The following is a 20,067-nucleotide window of genomic DNA, read 5'->3' as shown; positions in this document are numbered from 1 at the left end:
GAGCAGAAAAGAATTCAAGAGGAATGGGAGCTTCTGAAAGTGAAATACTGAAGGCACAATGGCAAACTATTCCAATGAGAAGAAAAAGTGGGCGACATCCAGAAAACGCCTCCAATTCAAAGGCCTTCAATAAGGTGGGGGAGACCTGGTTTTCACATGTTGATTATAAGCTGAACATGAGCCAGCCGTGCAATGCAGTTGCTAAAAAAGCAAACGCAATGCTAGTCTGCACTGACAGAAGCCTAGTATCCAGATCATGAGTAGTGATACCTCCCCTCTATTATGCGTTGACCAGACTGCGTCTGGAGTACTGTGCTCAATTCTGAGCACCACATTGTAAGAAGAAGACACTGACAAATTGGAGCATGTACAGAGGAAGGTGACCAGGATAGTGAGAAGTCTTGAACCAAGTCCTATGAGGAATGGTTGAAAAGAGCCAAATATATTTAGCCTAGAAAAGATTAAGGGGATTAAGGATTAAGGGGAGACATGATAGGGGTCTTCAAATACCTGAAGGGCTGTCATACAAAAGATGGAGCAGACATTTTCCGCAGGGCAGGACCAGAACCAAGGATTGTAAATTGTAGTGTAGTGGTGAGAGTGACGGACTGGGAGCTGGGAGATCCGGGTTCTAGTCCCCACTTGGCCATGGAAGCTCACTGGGTGACTTTGGGCCAGTCACAGACTCTCAGCCCAACCTACCTCACAGGGTTGTTGTTGTGAGGATACAACGGTGAGGAGGAGGATAATGTAAGCCGCCTTGAGTTCCTTGCGAGAGGGAGAAAGGCGGGGTATAAATGCAATAAATAAATAAATAATAAATAAATAAATTGCAGGGAAGCGGATTTCAGCTAAATATTAGGACAAACTGTTTTAACGATGAGGGCTGTTCAGCAGTGGAATGGAATGCTTTGGGAAGTGTTGGGTTCTCCTTCGCTGGAGATATTTGAGCAGAGGCTGAACGGCCATCTGTCAGGGATGCTGTAGCAGCATCCTGCATTGCAGAGCCTACAATGAGCAGGGCTTGGACTAGATGATCTCCATGCCTCAGTCCAACTCTAGGATTCTATACAAAGCTCCTGAATTATACACTGTAAGCTTTTCAGGGCAGGGATCTGTCCTCCTGTATTCTGTAAAGCACCATGCATATTATTGGTACACCACCATTTCTGCCACCACCACCACAGCATGATCCCATGATGAAGCAAAGTATGGGCACGATCCCATGCTGCTCTCCTAAAGGCAGTGCCCATGCACACCAGACCTCTTGCCTCGAATCCCCAGGTCATTATTGGAATTGGAAGGTCTGTGTACATCTCATAGATCCTCATCCAGCCCTCCTGATCCAAGCTGCTGTATGAACTGGGTGGGGGATAAGGCTTTGTTGGGCATTACAGCAAACCCTCCACATGTGGACCTGGCACCTGCACCAGGATGGATTATGCCATATCACAAAAGTGACAGTAGTATTATGTTGATTTCTCTATATCATATAAAAAGTGACACACTGGCAGAGGACACAAAGGTCAGCTGCTCAACTAAACGTTAAGGAACAGAGGCAGTGAACGTACTCCAGCATGGTAAAGGAATGAGCTATTTCTCTTGTTGAGAAACTATTTATTTATTTATTTATTTATTTATTTATTTATTTATTTATTGAATTTATTAATCGCCCATCTGACTGGTCACCCAGCCACTCTGGGCGATGTACAACCCACCATAAAACAATTTAAAACAATAAAATTTTACCATAATTTTTTTTTTTTTTAAATACCCTAACCCACCCCAAATGCCTGCCTGAACAACCACGTTTTTAATGCACGACGGAAGCTCATTAAAGAGGGGGCATGACGGAGTTCCCTAGGGAGGGAGTTCCACAGAGTGGGGGCCACCACAGAAAAGGCCCTCTCCCTCGTCCCCACCAGTCTAGCTGTCCTGGCTGATGGGACAGAGAGAAGGCCATCCGAGGCTGATCTTGTTAAGCGGCCTGTCTGGTGTTGCTGGAGGCGCTCCTTAAGATAGGCTGGGCCGGAACCATATAGGGTTTTAAAGGTCAAAACCAACACCTTGCATTTGGCCCGGAAAACAACTGGTAACCAGTGCAACTCCTTCAGCACTGGAGTGATGTGATCTCGCCGGCGGCTGCCTTTAATCAGGCGAGCCGCCGCGTTCTGTACCAGCTGCAGTTTCCGAACCGTCTTCAAGGGTAACCCCACGTAGAGCGCATTACAGTAGTCTAAACGAGAGGAGACCAGGGCATGTACTACCGATGGGAGCAGATGGTCGGGAAGGAAGGGGCGCAGCCGCCGTTATCAGATGGAGTTGATACAGCGCTGTCCGGCTCACAGCTGACACCTGAGCCTCCATGGACAGCTGGGAGTCCAAAATGACCCCCAGGCTGCGGACCTGGTCTTTCAAGGGTAGCTGTACCCCATTCAACACCAGGTCAACATCCCCCAGCCTCCTCTTGTCTCCCACCAAAAGTACCTCGGTCTCGTCAGGGTTGAGCTTCAGCTTATTCCTCCCCAGCTTATTCCAACTTAGGCTGAAGGTGGATCCCTGGCTCACTTGGAGTGACAAATGAAGTGCAGCAGGTTGGAGGAAAATCCAGGTGTCTGGTCTCACTAAAACTCAGATAAAAGTACATGGAATTGATGTGCAGCCATGGCATAGTTATGGAAGACAGTGCTCTAAGTAGATTTTGGCTAGGTGAGCAGACTGCACTGCAAGATGTAGAGGACTTGGAGGAACAGACTTGGGCCCGAATGGCAAAATGTGCACTCCTGAGAAAGGAAGTAACTAAATTTACCTTTCTTTGAACATTTTGGACCAAGCAGCCAGACAATAGAATGTTTATTAGCAAGTTTATTATACTAGGTCAACAGCTGATGCCAGGTTTTTTGGTTTTTTTAGTAAGCTCAGTTTACAGCATTTACCTGAAATTCTAGATTGTAAGTTCAATGATATTCTTTTTAGAGGTTTGACAGGAAACTCTAAGGTTTCAGTCAAAATGTGAAAGCTGTGCCACTTAAATTTCCCTCTGTCTTCTATGACAGATATCTTCTTAAAAGTGTTGGTGTGGTTTACTTTTTAAATATGTGCATGAATAGCATTTCTTCCATTTTCCTTTGCACTGATTCTAGTTTACAGCAACTGTTAAGAGTCGTAAGTGCCACAGATCCATCCCAATAACAGGAAAGGCCTTAAATACTCACATACACATCCATTTCAACTGATTTTTTGAAAAATTATGGTGCTATGAATGGCTTTAGAAGAACTTATTTGCTTCCGAAGTTTGAATTTCTACTCACATTTTCAAACTTCCCTGCAATCAGTGAAGAGCGGGGGCATATTCAGTGGCATGTTTTCAACTGAATGCCAAAAATCAAAGAAATGTAATGTTGAGCAACTAGTTACTGCTAGTTACAGTACATAGTTCTGGGCTAGATAGATCAGTGGATATAAAGCACCTTAATATGGCATCCCATAAATGAACTGTTTAGGGCATGGACTAGAGAGATGTTGCTTTTTTGGCATTTGCTGTTTCCAAATTATAGCACTTTAATGTTGGGTTTAGCAGAGTTCTTTGCTACAGAGTGTGAATTTTTAATTCATGTACACCAATAATTTACATACTAGAGATCCCCAAAGTGGAGTGGGGGACGACGACGGGGGGAAACTGGTGTTGGACGGACTGCAAGAGTGTGGGCCAAGAGTGGGAGCAGGAGAGGGCCAGCTGAAAGAATCAACCTACAGCATGACACCCATGGCATGGCATGGCACACAGGGCGGCCAATGCATGACATCTGCTGGCTTGACAAGAAAAGAAGGGTGTCATGGCCTGGTCATCATGGTGATAAGGACCCAGGTGTTTCACAAGAACGTGGGGAGTCCCCAGAAGTATATGCTGCCTGAAGCATGCTATTTAAGGCTAAGGAGGCAGCACGCTGAGGAGGATTGCTCCTGTGGCTTGGCTCAGGATACAAAGTCCACTTGTGGTGGGCAGATTGGGAAAGGCAAGGACAGTGGAGCTGCCCAAGCCAGTCTTTAGAATATAGCCCTTGCTCTTGCTCTCTCTTACTCTCACTCTGTGTGTGTGTGTGTGTGTGTACGTACAGACAGATAGACCAGAAAGATCTGGCTATTGGGAGGTATAGAAATGTAATAAATAAATAAACAGATAGAGATATATTCTGAAGAAAAGACTCAGAGGGTTATGCATGGCAAAATGGTAGACAATACATTATAGGATGTGCCTTTCTAAATCCTACTGCCTACACAATTATATACTTTACTGCAGCCTTGCAGAAGTAAGTAGGTGGGTACATTATATCAAGCTACCATATAACAGATTTAATGGAAATAGCAAGAAAGGCTCACCTCTTCAACTTCATGTAGTTTTCACTGGCTGCTGGCCTGCATTCTGCACGCTGAACCACTATTCCTTCCATAGACAGTTTCTCTTGAACAAAAAGAGATCCAAATTAACACCAGGGCTCACACAAAGGTGAAGGCTGATCATTTTGACAGGTTTTTGTTGTTTTTTTACTATTCATGCTTTGAATGCAACAAGTCTTTCTATATTCCCTACTCAAGATGTTTCAAAGTTGTTCTAGTTCTATAATAGAAATCAGCCCAATCAACAATTCTGACAAAACGATCTATAAGTTATTGAAATGTGCCCTTGTGCTTTATGTTCCTATGATTCCTGTTTATGAAAAATATCATTTCAATGTGTTCCCAAAGATTACATCCTCTTCCTCTTACATTGGTAGGATACACCTCTGCAAGGGTTTTGCCATCAATACCCTAGTACAAGTACAATCCTTATGCTTATATAGATTCACAACACCAGTGCGTCTGATTTTGGTTTGTATCCAATGTTAGTCTAACCTAAGCCCCATTCATTTCAATTGTTCTACTCTAAGTAGGGCTAACACTGGACATAGCCCTTTGTTCTGCTAGCACAAGAGGTTTTGGTAGCAATTGTCCTTATTCAGCCAGCTGAACTTACAACTAGGATTGCGCAGTTCACATCTACACTGCACCAGCTCTATCTACTACATATACGAAAACAGATATATCAATTCCACGCAGTTAAATGTACGCTTTTAAACTGAGTTTTCAGACCTGCTGGTCCAAGTTCAAAGATTAAATCTCCAAACAATTGTTGTCCCCATTTTAATCTCACGTTAAGAAAATAAATAAAACGCATTTGATAAGCCTGCATGGCTGAAGAATTTGAAAGTGTGCAAATAATGCTTGCAGATGTGGAAATCAAGAAGTATGGGAAAGATGTTCACTGCTCAGGTGGCAGGGTTCTTATATCCTGGCCAGATCTGTGTTCATCCCAACAACTCCTACCTTCAGCTTAGTTGTACAAGAATTCTTCTGTCTTATATATAGGAGGAAAATGTCATTTCATTTTGGCATATACACTGCGAGGGGAGATAGAAATGCTCCTATAACGCTGTAAAAAGATTAGTATTAGCCACTGTATGGTGATGGAGCCAACATCAATGGAACATCGATCATGTGCATAGTACCTATGCCCTCCACACCAAAAGATGAGTACGTTTTGTCATGGAGAGGGAAGCCTATACATTACAATAAATAAGATGAAAACACTATCTTGAGCCTTGGTTATAGAAGTATTCCTCAATGCTGGGAGATCTATTTAAAAAACATTGTAGCTGCTCTGTCAAAAGGTCGTGTGTAGAGGAGGCTGAAAGTGTTAATTCTTTGCCTTGCTGTGGAATGCAAAGCTGCAGACACTGCCTTTCTGAATCCAGCATCCTCTCTATGGAAGTAAACATCCATACTTTCACAGCTTCTTTTGTCTTATACCTTGTTGCAAATATTTGTGAAAGGGAGAACCCATTTTTAAAGATAATTTTTAAAAACTGAGCCTTAAAGCCATAGCTGTTACAAGGAGAAACAAGGCAGCCTTTTCAATTGCATCTTGTGTCATTTTTCTCCATCGCTGATGTTTTCCTAAGCTGTAATGTTATGTGATATACAAAGATTTATTAGAGACCTGCCCACTCTCTGTCACAGAGAAACAGAAGTGCTGTTTTAACTGAAAATAAATTAATCTGTCAAATATTTCCATATAAATTAGAACTTGTATAGTAAGAATTAGTCATCCTTTCTCTGAGGATTTCTGCCCATAACATATATTTTCTATCAAAGAAAAATGCAGACTGCATTGTTCTTATGTTGTTAAAATTCATATTTCACCATGTTAATCATTATATATATATATATATATATATATATGTGCATGCTTTTTGGCACTGCTTTTAAACATGGTTTTAAATTAGATACTATACAAATTGCTGTCTATGGGTAAGGTAAAAAGACCTCAACATGATGGTGAAAGGCTCTGAAAATGGTTAAATAACTTAACTATTACAGATTTTTTAAAATATTATTTGTTAATGCTTTAAAAAGATATTTCACAACAAAGTTAAAGAGCTAATATTTGTCAGTTCTTTCATCATTTTCTAAACCTATATTTCAGCTTAAATATTAAAATCCAAGCAAAAGTTCAATTTCTTCCTGCATAAACAAAAGCACCCCTTAATAATTTAAACTCCTGGGTCTTCAAAGGAAAAAAAATAACTAAAACCACTTTCTCCCCAGCCATCCTCTTGCCCTTACACAGTTAAATGCAAATTGTGTCTTACAGTCATACTCCCAATACCACACTGCATACATAGCTTCTACGCCACCTACTGCAAAACTGTGCTGACAAGCTCATGCAATCCTTAGAGCGCTCCCATTCTATCATTGTTCTAGAGCTGAATAAAGGTGCTTTTAGAAGAAATCTCCAAACAAAGCAAAAGAAAAGCAAGGCAAGAAAGCAGTCTTAAGAATGGAGCACAAAACAAACAGGCGTGAAATGGAGAACGACAAAAAAAGCAGCGACTGGGAAGGCAACGATCAAGGCAAGAATTGTAAAATGTCTCCAATTACTCTCAATGTTGGTGGATATCTGTATGTTACGCAAAAGCAAACACTAACCAAGCATCCAGACTCCTTTTTGGAAAGAGTTGTAAATGGAAAAATTCTATGTCCATCTGACGCCGATGGTCATTATTTCATAGACAGGGATGGTCTGCTATTTAGGCACGTTCTGAACTTCCTACGGAATGGAGAACTGCTTCTACCAGAGGGATTTAAAGAAAACCAACTTCTGGCACAAGAGGCAGAATTCTTTCAGCTTAAAGTGTTAGCTGATGCAGTGAAATCAAGGTGGGAGAAAGAGCAGCTCGCATCCAGGGAGACCACCTTTCTAGAAATAACAGACAGCCACGACCGTTCACAGGGCCTTCGGATTTTTTGCAATGCTCCCGATTTCATAACAAAAATAAAATCTCGCATTGTTTTGGTGTCCAAAAGCAGGCTGGATGGCTTCCCAGAAGAGTTTTCAATCTCTTCCAACATTATTCAGTTTAAATACTTCATAAAGTCAGAAAATGGAACTCGACTTGTTTTGAAGGAAGATAATACTTTTGTTTGCACCCTGGAAACTCTTAAGTTTGAAGCTATAATGATGGCACTAAAATGTGGATTTAGGTTGCTGACCAGTCTGGATTGCTCCAAAGGGTCAATTGTTCACAGTGATGCACTTCATTTTATCAAGTAATTACTTCTTCTCTCAATAGACAAAAGGCCACAAGCATGCAGCCTGTAAATCTCATTAAACTTCAAGACATCGCAAAATGATTTATCCAGCTCTGTACACCACAGAGCACTGCTGCTAATGAATAAATGTGAGCTAATGGTATGTAAACTGTAACATCCATCTATGAGTTCTTTGTGCCTAAATTTAATAAAAAAGATACTTACTAAACATGTTAAAAATCAGAGTGAATGCTGAAGCCATTTGCATCTATGTTTCCTCTCCTCTCCTCTCCTCTCCTCTCCTCTCCTCTCCTCTCCTCTCCTCTCCGTCTCTCTCTCTCTCTCTCAAACAACTAGCTAAAATGTTAGTGTGTTTTTGTGGCTAACATGCATTACATCTTATTCCACCCAAGAATGATAAGTGTTTTCTCTTTAACTATCTACAAAGCATGGTCTGCTTTTTACTAAACGCATCCTGGGTTTCTGATGGAAATTAGGTTTTAGTTTTTAATTAGTTGTTGTAAATGTAAATATGACACTGAAATTCTACAACACAATGGAATGAAAGAGAATATATAAAGATATCTACTTGATTTTAACAAGCAATACAAGATATTTCACATCTTATACATTTGAGAGTACTGTATTTTCAGCTACAGAATCAGAGGGCTGAAAGGGACCACAAGGCAGGGACCACAAGGCCATCTAGTCCAATCTCCTGCCAAAAGGGTGCAGTCCCCTACAGATCAATGCATACAACATAGCCCAGAGTTAACACCTTTGCTCAGAGCTCGCGTCAGGGGTCTTCAAATAACAAAGGTATCTACCATTTTTTACGTTTAAGAATCTCTCTTTCAGGAAATACCTGGTAACAAAAGAGCAAGAACTACATTTATTAGAAAAACACAGTTTTATCCAGAGATGGAGTATAACCAGAGCACTATACCTAACACAGTGGCTTATGAACCAGAGAGCCAAATTTAATATTTCAGGGAGCCCACCTGTTGATCTGATTTTTAAGAGGAACAAAGTTAATCTGTCTGTTGTTAAGATAATATGCTTTACGATATAATTCAGGAGTAAATGTGGTGTGTCTGTTTCCTGGTAACAACACATAACTATTACATGAAAAACAAAACCCAAAACTTAATTTTCACTCTTAAATCAAAGGATTTTCTTCTCAGGATGCAATAGTCTAGTTTTCCATGTTATCAGCATAAAAGCCGAGGCCGATATACAAAGCTAACTAATTTATTTCTTACAATTATTGATATTCCATCTTTCAGGACAGTAATCCTTCAAGGTGGCTTATAATCAACATGAAACTATATTGATGAAACCTCAATAATACTAAGACATAAAAAGTCATTAAGATTCTTCCCATAGGGCAGCTGAAAATAGATGACTGAGGTGTGGGAGAAGTCCAGCTGGAGCAAGCCCTGATGCTTTCCTCACCTGCCTCCCGCTCTCCTGGAATCTCCTGCTACCCTCAGTTGGTAGGTATAACATTTCATGCATCTGGTAAAGTGGACTCTAGTCCATAAAATCTTATGCCAGAATCAATTTGATAATCTTTAAGGTGCCACAAGACTTTTTGCCAGTTTTTCTGCAACAGCACGACTACCCCTCTGGAAATTGTTCCAATATATCAAGATTGCAATGCTTTGGTCGAAAGAGTTCCTGGTTAGAGGACAGAAGTGTAGGCAGATTCTCTACAAAGTTTACATTCTGAACTGACTACAACTGTGAGCTGAATCTTAACTGTATCAAGACTGTATTATTTGAACAAGAAAGGTTTGTACATGTGTAGAACAAGACAGCACTAACAATTATGCCTAGATTTTTTTTGTATTTCTGCAAGTAGGAAAATTATATGCAGAGCCTCATTATGCCACACAGAATTGTAATTCCCAACAAGTTAATAAATAAGAACTACTTAGCATTTGTGGATTGCTTTTGACTGTTCAAAACACTGCATATACATTAACTTGTTGCAGTCCTTACAGCATCCACGTAACGTATGTCAGTATTAATACCGTATGCTGCCGATGGTGGGTGGAGTATGAGAAAGAATGTCTTGCTTAAAGGCTACTTAGTGAGTTTGTGGCAGAGGAGAGATTCAAACTGGAGGCTTCCCAATTCATAGCCCAGTCTCTTAGCCACCAAGCTATGCCAGTTTTTATTTCAAAACAAAACAAAACAACCCCAAAACAAATAAAACTGAGTTTTTATAGTTGTAAAAATACCTGCTCTTTCACAAGTGTTATCCAGATATAAGCGACCTCAAATTACCATGCTACTATGTCTTGAGTGCATAAAATTGATGCAGTCACTGACTGGTAAATAGTGAGTCTGATCCGGAAAAGGACAGGGATATCAGGGCTCCATCCTTTCATTACCCACCACCAGAAACTCTCCAGCACACAACACAATAGGCTTGTTGAACTCCCAAAAGTTATAAAAGGCAATTATGATGCAAGGAGGGAAGAAGGTATGTACTACAGATCAAGAAAGATGAAAGAGTCTGTACTGCCTCAACACCTCCATGCGTGGATGTGAATACAGTATCTCTGGATTAGGGATGATATACCATATAGATTTTGATCTACGTCAGAGAGATGAGAAAGGATTGGGGAAGAGGGATTGAGGAATGAATCCTGGTACAGATATAATGCTGGCTCTCCACAAACCATGTTTTTTAACTTCAGGAGCCAACCTCAGGAACCCACACTCCCTGTCTCCCCACCCTCCACTCCCAACCCCCAGTGCATATTCCTCCAAACTTTCCCTCATCCTTAAAGGTGTAGGTAATCCAGTGCCCTCCAGATGTTTTGGGCTATAATTCCCATCAGCTGCAGCAAGCAGGGCCAATGGTCAGGGATTATGGAAGTTATAGTCCAAAACTTCTGGAAGGCACCAGGTTGTCTACCCCTGCTTTGGCATTACACCTTATGCCATGGCAAAAGCCAAGAAGGGTTAGGAGTGGGGCATTTGTCCTGGAGGAAGAAGGAAGCTCACATGTTCAAGGCCGGCCTCTGATCTGTAACCTGCAGTTTGCACAGACCAGTGTTATGCCAGGGCCTGAGTAACAGGGCTAGGGGAGGGGCACCTTGGATAGCAACGCAATACAAGTACAGTAAGAGTGAGACAGCCAAGGCTTTGATTAATAACAGGTTTGTACTATTCACTATTTGTAATCTCCCAGGTTATTCTTTCAAAAACAGAAGAAACCCCATCTATCATTACAGAATTTGATGTAATTCATGCAAAAAGAAAGTTAAAATTAAGAAAAGGAATTTTACTACTTTTAATAAATGGTGCCTTTGGTTGTCAGGATTCATCCACTAAGCCCTAGAGACATATGTCGTCCACCCCTGTTCTAGTAAGGACGGAACAGTTTCTGGGATTAGTGCCAGGCAGCAGAACTAGATTCCAAAGGGAACCATGATTCTCAAAAGATAGATGTAAGACTCTGTAAGATGGCATACAAAGTTGTGTGATGTGCAAAGTGCTCCCTGACACTCAAACCTAAGGGCACTGCTACAAGTTTACTTACCTCTTAACTTGCTAGACCTTGGCTTATGCCCACACTTCAATGAAGCAAAGGTTGATCCATGTTCAGAAACCGCACTCAATCCTGTTTAACTGGGAATGGAGCACTTCAGAATGCAACTGGGGGGTAGACGAGTCACATGTTCCAGTGCTCCCCACATCCAAATGCACACCACAAGAAAATAAATTACACCCTGCCCATGGTCAGATAGCACATCACAAAGGAGGATTCTAACCTGCCTTCTCCCCAATGTGCTTGTTTGTTTGTGTAGGAAGGTTTTCAACAAAAACAAAACATGTGAGTACGTTCTAAAATATGGCCCCTCATCTGCGTTCTGAAGTGGTTCAAGCAGGCAATATCACATGCTTTTCTGAATGTGCTGATGGGCTCCAAAAAAAGAGACAACACTATGTCTTTGAGGGACCTGCATATGCCACAAGAAGAATAGTCAGCTTGTTCAACACTGACATCCAAGTGGAAATCCATCATGAACAAGGAGCAGTACTTAATTTGAAGATAGCCTCTGCATATTGGCAGTATAATCTACACCACATATTCATTAGCCTAATAGATGCCTATATCTATTATGTCGGCATGTTGACTTCATTTTGTAGTACTCATAGAATAGTGAATCATAGAATAGTAGGGTTGGAAGGGGCTTATAAGACCATCAAATCCAATCCCAATATTCTTAAATTGTTGCCCTCAAGTCTTTGAAAGCTAGGGCAACGTAGTAGACTAGTGTTGGGCTGGAGAGACTTGGATTTAAATCCATACTAAGTCATTAAGTTCACTGGGTGGTCTTATACAACTTATTCTTTCTTAGCCTAACCTTCTTCAAAGAGTTAACACTACAAATGGAACAAACATGACAAACAAATACGAATTACAACTTTAAAAAAACTTGTTATAAGATTTTTTAAGCATTAACTTATTTTTTTACTTTTCTCTGATCCATCAGTATTTTGTCAATTGCATCAAACATCTCTACAATTATCAGGGCCAGAAACTTGCCAGTTTTACAAAAAAGTAAAGCCTCCAGCTCTCAGGATTCCATCAATATCTCGCAGGCCAAATATTTTGCACCCCTTTCAAGTGAGCAGCAGCATTAACCTCCATATTTCATACACGCCTGGCCTTCTTTCCCGGCCCCTCTATGTCTTGGTTGGACTACAACTTGGGGCTGACAATTCCATTAATAATCTTCACTTTTAGCAGCATGAAGATGACCCCTGAACAGGGCAGGCTACAATAAGCTATTATGCTATTTGTTTGATTCCCCTAGGCTTTGCATTAAACATATAAACTAGATCTGTGGATGAAGCAATACTGTTTTCTTAATCCAGCATTCAAGAATAGGCTATATGGCCGTCTGCAGTCTCATTAACCACAATAACTGCCCTAACGAATCATAAGCAGCACTGCTTCCTGTGCTGTCAAAAATGTGACCGTGTAAGCAGAAAATATGGAGGAGGGTGTTGCTCATAAAGTGTCACATCATCCATTTTCTCTGAACAAACTTGCACTTAACCATCAGTTATAATGACTGTGTGATTAGGTTTTTAAGTGACTGCAGAGCATTAAGATAGCAAACTTTAGGCATTGTTTGTCATTAATTCATTATAAAAGGGGGTGAGCATCCTCAGCAGACCCTGAACTGACATACTTGATGGTTAGTGTCCCATGTCACAGCAACATGGCAGACAACATTATGATATGCTAGCAGTTATGGTCCCCAGACAGAAAGCAGATACATCAACTCCTCTCCCAGGCTAGGCCCTCCCTTCCCATGATTCATATTCAATTAACAAAAAACACTTCTGTTTAACAAGTTTTGTTAAGGGTTGTCCATGTTCACCCAAACTCCAAAATGCTAGGAATTACAGCTGTTAAAGGCAACGTGCTTAGCAGTGATTTAGGCAATATGGATATGGAATCATATGCTGTGGGTAGTTCCAGCTTTTACCACTATCTTACCACTACCGCTGGGGGGGAGAGGATGACTCATGGAGGAGTGGGTAGGAAGGACTATGCCTTATGCCAAGTCGGAGCATTGCTCCATCTCGCTCAGTATTGTTCACAGTGACCAGCAGCAGCACTCTAGACAGGATTATTTCCTAGCCCTATCGCGAGGTGCCAGGGATTGAACCTGAGACCTTCTGCATGCAAAGCAGGTATTCTGCCACTAAGCTACAGCCCCTCCCACTTTTTATCCACCCCACATAGGCTCTTCATCTAGATCAGGCCTGCACAACTTGTTTTCTCCCAAGCCAAACTCAGCCCTCAGGCGCTCAATATACCTCCTGATTTTGCTGCCTGCTCAAGTCTACAAAAACAAGGGGATTGTTAAGTACTTTGCAGGGTCACGCTACACAGCTGTGGGCTGCATTTGTCTTGGTGAGTCACAAGTTGTGCAGTCTGATCAAGATATTATTTGAATAGACTACATAATGGAGAAACAGGTGCTGCACCATTCTGGTAACATAGATGGATCAGGACCCAGTGATAATCAAGGGAGTGGCTGATTAATAGCACGTCAGAGCAAGACCAAGCAGAATCAGAGAACCACAGCTCTGTGACACAACGGCTGGAGGATGAACAAGCAGAAAACTTCAGCACTCCCTCCTCCCGTTTCCTATTTAGCAATAAATATAGTTTACCATAATGTCTAAACTGGCAGACTATGGTTAATACTTACCTACCAAAACAGAATTAGAAACCATGGTTTGAAGTGTGGTATCTGATTCTGGGCAGATAATTAAAACAGGCAAGCCGTTAAAGAGGAAAGCCATGTGAGAGAGGAGAGGGAGTGGAAGCAGCCTATAGCTTGTTTGGTGATGGTTTGGAGGAGCTCTGAATTGAGCCTTTGACTAACATGTACAATAGGGTAATTAGTGGAGGGAACTGCATGATTTTAACAAATTGCGGATAGAGAGAAAGCACACTCTCCCCTAAAACAAGGACACAAGTGTACCTTTTCAAATGTGGTGCTATCTACCCTGACTATAGACCTCAGGGCCGAGTTGCCATGCTCAGCTTTGGAAGACAGAATCATTAGTAGATGGACAGGCTTGTAGCCTGACTGGAACAAAATTAATCCAGCCTCAGGCATTTTTTTTATATGAAGGAATGACAGTGCCAAACAGGGTGCTGTGGGGGGAAAGGTGTGGGCTCCCCAGGAAGGGTGAATAAAAACAAGGTTTTAAGAATGTGTTAAAATGTCAGTGATGTTAATAATTATCATCTATGAGATACTAGTACATGGGAAGCTTACAGTGGTTGCCCAAGACTGAAGTGGAGCGTCAAATGGCATACCACACCTGGGCAAATGCTTAAAAAAAATCTTGCTGCACCAGACGTCAGTTCCTGCCTTTACCTTACGTTCTGCCTCCTGAAGCAGCATGCTTCACCATGATGCACAGCAGGGCTGGCTCTGAAAACGTACTCAAAAGTAGAGAAGAATAGCAGGGTCTCATCTTAGGCTTGGAAAATACAGTTGAGTCCAGGTGATCTATTATGTTGACTAAAAGAAGGTAAGTACAGTTGCTGCCTAAAAGAAAACAATCACTATAAATAGAATTTTCTGTACATAATAATTTCTATTAAAATATGAGGTTGGAGTACCCCATGAAGTAAAAAAATGAAGCATTTCTAAAATCATTTCTGACTATTGTTTGGCTTGAGAAGAAACTGCTTCAAACCACATCCATTACAGAAATGTCACACAAAATCTGTTTAGCTCAAAGGATTCGGACAGAAATTAATAATTATATTAATTCTGTATTAAGGGTGGAATCTTATGGCCCCTGGGAGAGCGTCTCAGGGACATTGGATTTTTCAGATTCTCCCTTCTGAAGCCATAGACTACGACTTCAGGAAGAGGACTTTGAGATCCAATCCCTCCCTGCCCCTCTCCCTTGCAGCAGCCGCAGAAAGGATGGCTTTCTGCAGCACCTGTTTTCCAAGATCAGAAAAGCGACCTCGGATGACCTCATAGAGGTCAAAAAGAGGCATTGTGGTGGGTAGAGAGGGGAAGGGAGAGGTCAGGGTCTGTAGAATCCTGTGACCTCTCCAGCCCCAGCCTCACCCTTGGCAGCAGGACTCCTCCAGATGGACTCAGAGGCCAGTTGAGATGAAAACATTTGAAAGGTGGATGGAGAGACAAAAATCGCCTCTGCCGCTCCTCCCACCCAAGTGGCAGCAGCCCAGCAGGGCACAGGATACCCAGAAGCCTCCGAGATCGGAGGCTTCTGTCTAGCAGGCGGCTACCCAATAGGGTTGCGCCCTCCACTTATTTTCCTGATGAGCAAATAGCTTTATAAGACATCTGGAATCACCTTTATCAGTTATCACCCTGGTGCATCTTTTGGATTTTTTAAGTTTATTTTTCTGTTTCTATCCCTGCCAACATATTCCAAGGAGCCCTCATGGTGACTGAGTACACTTTGAACAATCATGCTCTCCCACTTGAATTAGTTCAGGAGTAAAACCAGAAAGTGGCGATGACTTTTTCCAAAAACTATTTGTAAATGCCTCTCAATTTCTAAACAAGCAGCTGGAGCACGCTTGAGTGTGGCTCAACCACGGAACCATGACACAGGATGCAATGGGCACTTGACTGACAAAGCCAGCAGGAATGTGAACTATGGCCCCCTTGGCCAACAGGAGCAAAGATGATGATTTCTGCCTGTTGTACACTGACATAGCCTGTCATAATATCTAGGATCTTTGATGCAGAAGCCTGGAGAAGAAGCTGTTTACTACTGTGGCAAACTAAGCAACTTCTGTTATCCTGTCCTGATGGCAACCTGTCAGAACAGGCTCAAGTGGATAGCTCATCCACAAAGAACCCTTCAAATCATACAGTATGCTGAACATAGGCCAACTACATTGTCTCAAAGTCTGTCCAATCCAACTCGCTTGTTGAAATTCAGGCTTCTGATGAAGTTTTTTCTTTATGAATAGCCACATGTGCTTTCAGTTACCGTTAGAATAAAGACATGGCAAATAATGAAAATATTTTAAGCTTAGACATCGTATTTAAAAATTGATTGGAAAAAGTATATTCTGATTATTTATTCAGAAGCCACTAACATTACATTTAGGTTTAACAATAAGTTTGGGGGGGGGGGGATAATGCATTTCAGTCTTCCTAAACCTTCTTTCCGTCATCATTTACCCATGTTGAATCTTATCAGAGATTCCACCATAAGTCATTTTCCAGTGCTAGAAAGAAAAAGGTTTTAGGCTGCATTTTACTGTTTTTGTGGTATTTTTATCATTGCATTTTCACATGATTTGAGTGATTTACAAAACTGAGTATAAAATACAAAGAACATATGTTCATGGGTGGCCATTTAAATATGGTACATAATAAGTAACTGCTAATGTTCTTTGTGCGTAGCATTTCCTGTGGATTTAGTTCTTCTCAGAAAAAAATCGCTTCATATTCCGGATTGTTTCCACACAGTTTCCTATTTTCAAAAAATTCTCGTTCCATTATATGTATAACATATAATAAGCTAAATCTGCCCGCTACCTGCCTGTGAGCCTCCGTCAAATTAGTTCAGCTATTGAGACATCATGGATTTTGCATGCACATTCCAATTGCTCAGTGGAAAAATGTCAACGATAGTAAATTAGCAAATAATGCAGCTTCTGTGAGTTTGGCCAGAAACAAACAATGTACACATGGTACACGAACAACAAAATCCCCTGTGGTCTTGGTAGGACAGAAGCAGACAATGGAGTCAAGGGGCGGGAGGAAAGACAAAAACTGGGTAAAGAAAAAAGGAACAGCCACCACCACCACCCTCTCGCCCTGTCCTCAGCCAGCCTGTATGGTTTGGGATGTGATGGCTGCCCTGCCGTGAAATCTCCCCACCCATCCACAATAGGGCTGCTCTGTTTGTATCCAAAAATGCCATCAGACTCACTTTGTTCTTTTTTAGAACTGAAGCCTAATATGCCTCCCCACCAGTAATATTTTACTACAGTTAGATTCAATATTCTGTCCCAGAGTCCCTTGTCATTCAATTAATAACCATTAACTGCAATTTTTGTAACTATGGCAGAATCAAAATCCTCTCAATCACCCTTGCTTGAATCCCGCAAAAACAAGTAAAATCTGGTCAAGATTATTTTAGTTTATAGAAAGAGATTCGGAATAAAAATAAATTAACTTATAGCACAATACCATAATTCGTGCAAGACCCTTTTGATAGCTGATCCCATATGGTGACTGAAAACTCCTCTATAGTTTTCTTTGATCAGTAAAATGAAAGAGGCTATGCTAATCATAATGGTCAAATGTTAATCATGACACAGGTGGCCAAAAAGCAATCATATCAAGGATTGTAGAAAGCCATTTTTGCTGAATATATGTAGAGCAAGATAATATAATAAAACGGCAGATGTTCAGCACAACCTGCACTTCATATACAGTTGTTCAGAAGGAATCTTGCCATGGTATATTTCTATAGTTCGTAGTAACTGAAATCAGATAATAGCAAAAGCATGTATCTGGTCTTGATTTTACAAGGAACATATCCAGCATTTTTTTTTCCACTCCAAAATGTGTTTGTTGTATAACACAAAGGAGAGAACTCTGAATATGAAGGGGAGAATGCATTCTAAGCCTGGGTTGTTCCTCCTGCAACAACCCACAATTCCAGGTTCACATGTCACACTAAAGACATTTCGTCCCTGGGTTGTTTAGTGCAGCGGGAGTGGACGGGAAGCAGCATACTCACTCCCAAACAACCCACAGTTTGTTTAACCATGGGTTGTTGTGTCTCCTGAACTGGGCAAGTGTGTGTGTGTGTGTGTGTGTGTGTGTGCGTGCGCGCACGTGTGCGTGCGTGCACTTGTTTATATACCTAGAGTCAGTCAAACCTTTATCACTTATGGCCAACAGACTTTGCAAAAATCTAAACACATTCAGAAGATAATAATACAAATCACATTTGCAAATACTGACTAACTGATGTATATGTCTTAATTTGTATTTTAGGACCCCGTAATGCTCATCATCATAATCAGAGGGAGAAACCTCAAATAAAATAATGCTGGCAAGATAGCTCTCTCTCTCTCTCTCTCTCTCTCTCTCTCTCTCTCTCTCTGTGTCTCTTAAATAAGTGGCTCAGTATTGGAGACATACAGTCAGGGCCAGAAATATTGGAACATGGATAACTGTGTTGGCAGTTGGCCTCTGTACACCACCACATGGAAGTTGAAAGGAAACACACCTAGACGGGAGCGAAGTCAGGACTTTCAGCTGTAATCCAAGGGGTTGGACAAAAGTGGGGCACCAACCATTCAGAAAGTACAGCCAGTGGCAGACCCCCCCCCCATCGTTGGTGGCTCATAAGTAATGGAACTAATAGCTGCCAAGCAGCTGCATGGCAAGATGTGGCCTGTTTCATGGGTACCCCATGACCAATCAAGCAGAGAAAAGGACTGGAGGTGGTTCTGAGTGTTACATTTGCATTTGGTAGCTGTTCACTGGAACTCCCAACATGAGGTCCAAAGACTTGTCCATGCGAGTGAAGGAGGCCAACATTAGGCTGAGGAAACAAACTAAACCCATCAGAAAGATAGCAAAAACAGTGGGAGTGGCCAGTACAACAGTTTGGAACATCCTGAAAAAGAAGGAATTAACTGGCAAGCTCAGCAACAGCAAAAGGCCTGGAAGACCACGGAAGACAGCTAAAGTGGATGACCTCAGAATTCTGCTCATGGTGAAGAGGAACCCTTTCACAACATCTAGCCAGGTCAAGAATGCTCTTGTGGAGGTAGGCATGTCACTGTCAACATCTACAGTCAAGAGACGGCTTCATGAATGTAAATACAGAGGCTTCACAACAAGGTGCAAACCACTGGTAACGCTCAAGAACAGACAGGCCAGATTAGCCTTTGCCAGCAAACACCTAAAAAAGTCTGCCCAGTTCTGGAATAAGATTCTTTGGACTGATGAGACCAAGATTAACTTGTACAAGAATGATGGGAAGAGAAAATTATGGAGAAGGAAAGGAACAGCTCATGATGCAAAGCATGCCACATCATCTGTCAAACATGGTGGAGGCAGTGTTATGGCATGGGCATGTATGGCTGCCAATGGAACCGGGTCACTGGTGTTTACTGATGACCTGATTGCTGATAAAAGCAGCAGGATGAATTCTGAAGTGTATAGGGCTATACTTTCTGCTCAGATTCAGCCAAATGCTGCCAAACTAATAGGACGCTGCTTCATATTGCAGATGGATAATGACCCAAAACATACAGCAAAAGCTACCCAAGAGTTTCTGAAGGCAAAGAAGTGGGATGTTCTTCAATGGCCAAGTCAGTCACCTGATCTCAACCCAATAGAGCATGCTTGTCACTTACTGAAGACAAGACTGAAGGGAGAAAGACCCATAAACAAGAAGCAGCTGAAGGCAGCTGCAGTAAAGGCCTGGCAAAGCATCTTGAGGGAGGAAACTCAGCATTTGGTCATGTCATTGACTGCAAAGGATTTTCATCCAGGTATTAAAGGTGATCCTTAAGTTTGAAACTATGTTGGTTTGTTCCATTACTGATGAGCCACCAACGATGTGTGTGTGTGTATGCCACTGGCTGTACTTCCTGAATGGTTAGTGCCCCACTTTTGTCAAACCCCTTGAATTACAGCCGAAAGTCCTGACTTCGCTCCCATGTGGGTGTGTTTCCTTCACCTTCAATGTGGTGGTGTACAGAGGCCAACTGCCAAAACAGTTATCCTTGTTCCAATATTTCTGGCCCTGACTGTAATAAAGATATAAACAGGACTCATTTTGCTTTGCATGTTGACTTTATTTTTATTTTTAAGATTTTAGAAAGAAATTAGACAGATCAATCCAATATTGAAT

At 41.6% G+C, this 20,067-nt stretch overlaps 2 protein-coding genes across 3 annotated transcripts in view; one reads left to right on the top strand and one right to left on the bottom strand.

Moving 5' to 3' along the window:
• Window positions 1-20,067, bottom strand: part of GTF2F2 (general transcription factor IIF subunit 2) — a 117,437-nt gene that overhangs the window by 49,548 nt on the left and 47,822 nt on the right. For both annotated transcript variants that reach the window (XM_084844957.1, XM_084844958.1), the window contains one exon: window positions 4,381-4,462. In XM_084844957.1, the coding sequence (XP_084701083.1) occupies window positions 4,381-4,462 (82 nt within the window). The remainder of the gene's footprint in view (window positions 1-4,380; window positions 4,463-20,067) is intronic.
• On the top strand, window positions 6,830-7,657 carry KCTD4 (potassium channel tetramerization domain containing 4). Its single transcript, XM_084844959.1, has one exon. The coding sequence runs from the start codon at window positions 6,878-6,880 to the stop codon at window positions 7,649-7,651; it is 774 nt and encodes a 257-aa protein (XP_084701085.1). The 5' UTR covers window positions 6,830-6,877; the 3' UTR covers window positions 7,652-7,657.

Source organism: Heloderma suspectum, chromosome 3, assembly GCF_057233095.1.
Source record: "Heloderma suspectum isolate Gila_16-S chromosome 3, 16-S_ref, whole genome shotgun sequence".
Lineage (NCBI taxonomy): Eukaryota > Metazoa > Chordata > Lepidosauria > Squamata > Helodermatidae > Heloderma > Heloderma suspectum.
The sequence above is the reverse complement of the archived record's forward strand: the minus strand, read 5'-3'. Positions and strand labels throughout refer to the sequence as shown.

Excerpts from the sequence above, each read along its gene's own strand:
- KCTD4 (XM_084844959.1), top strand. The coding sequence starts at position 6,878 with ATGGAGCACAAAACAAACAGGCGTGAAATGGAGAACGACAAAAAAAGC.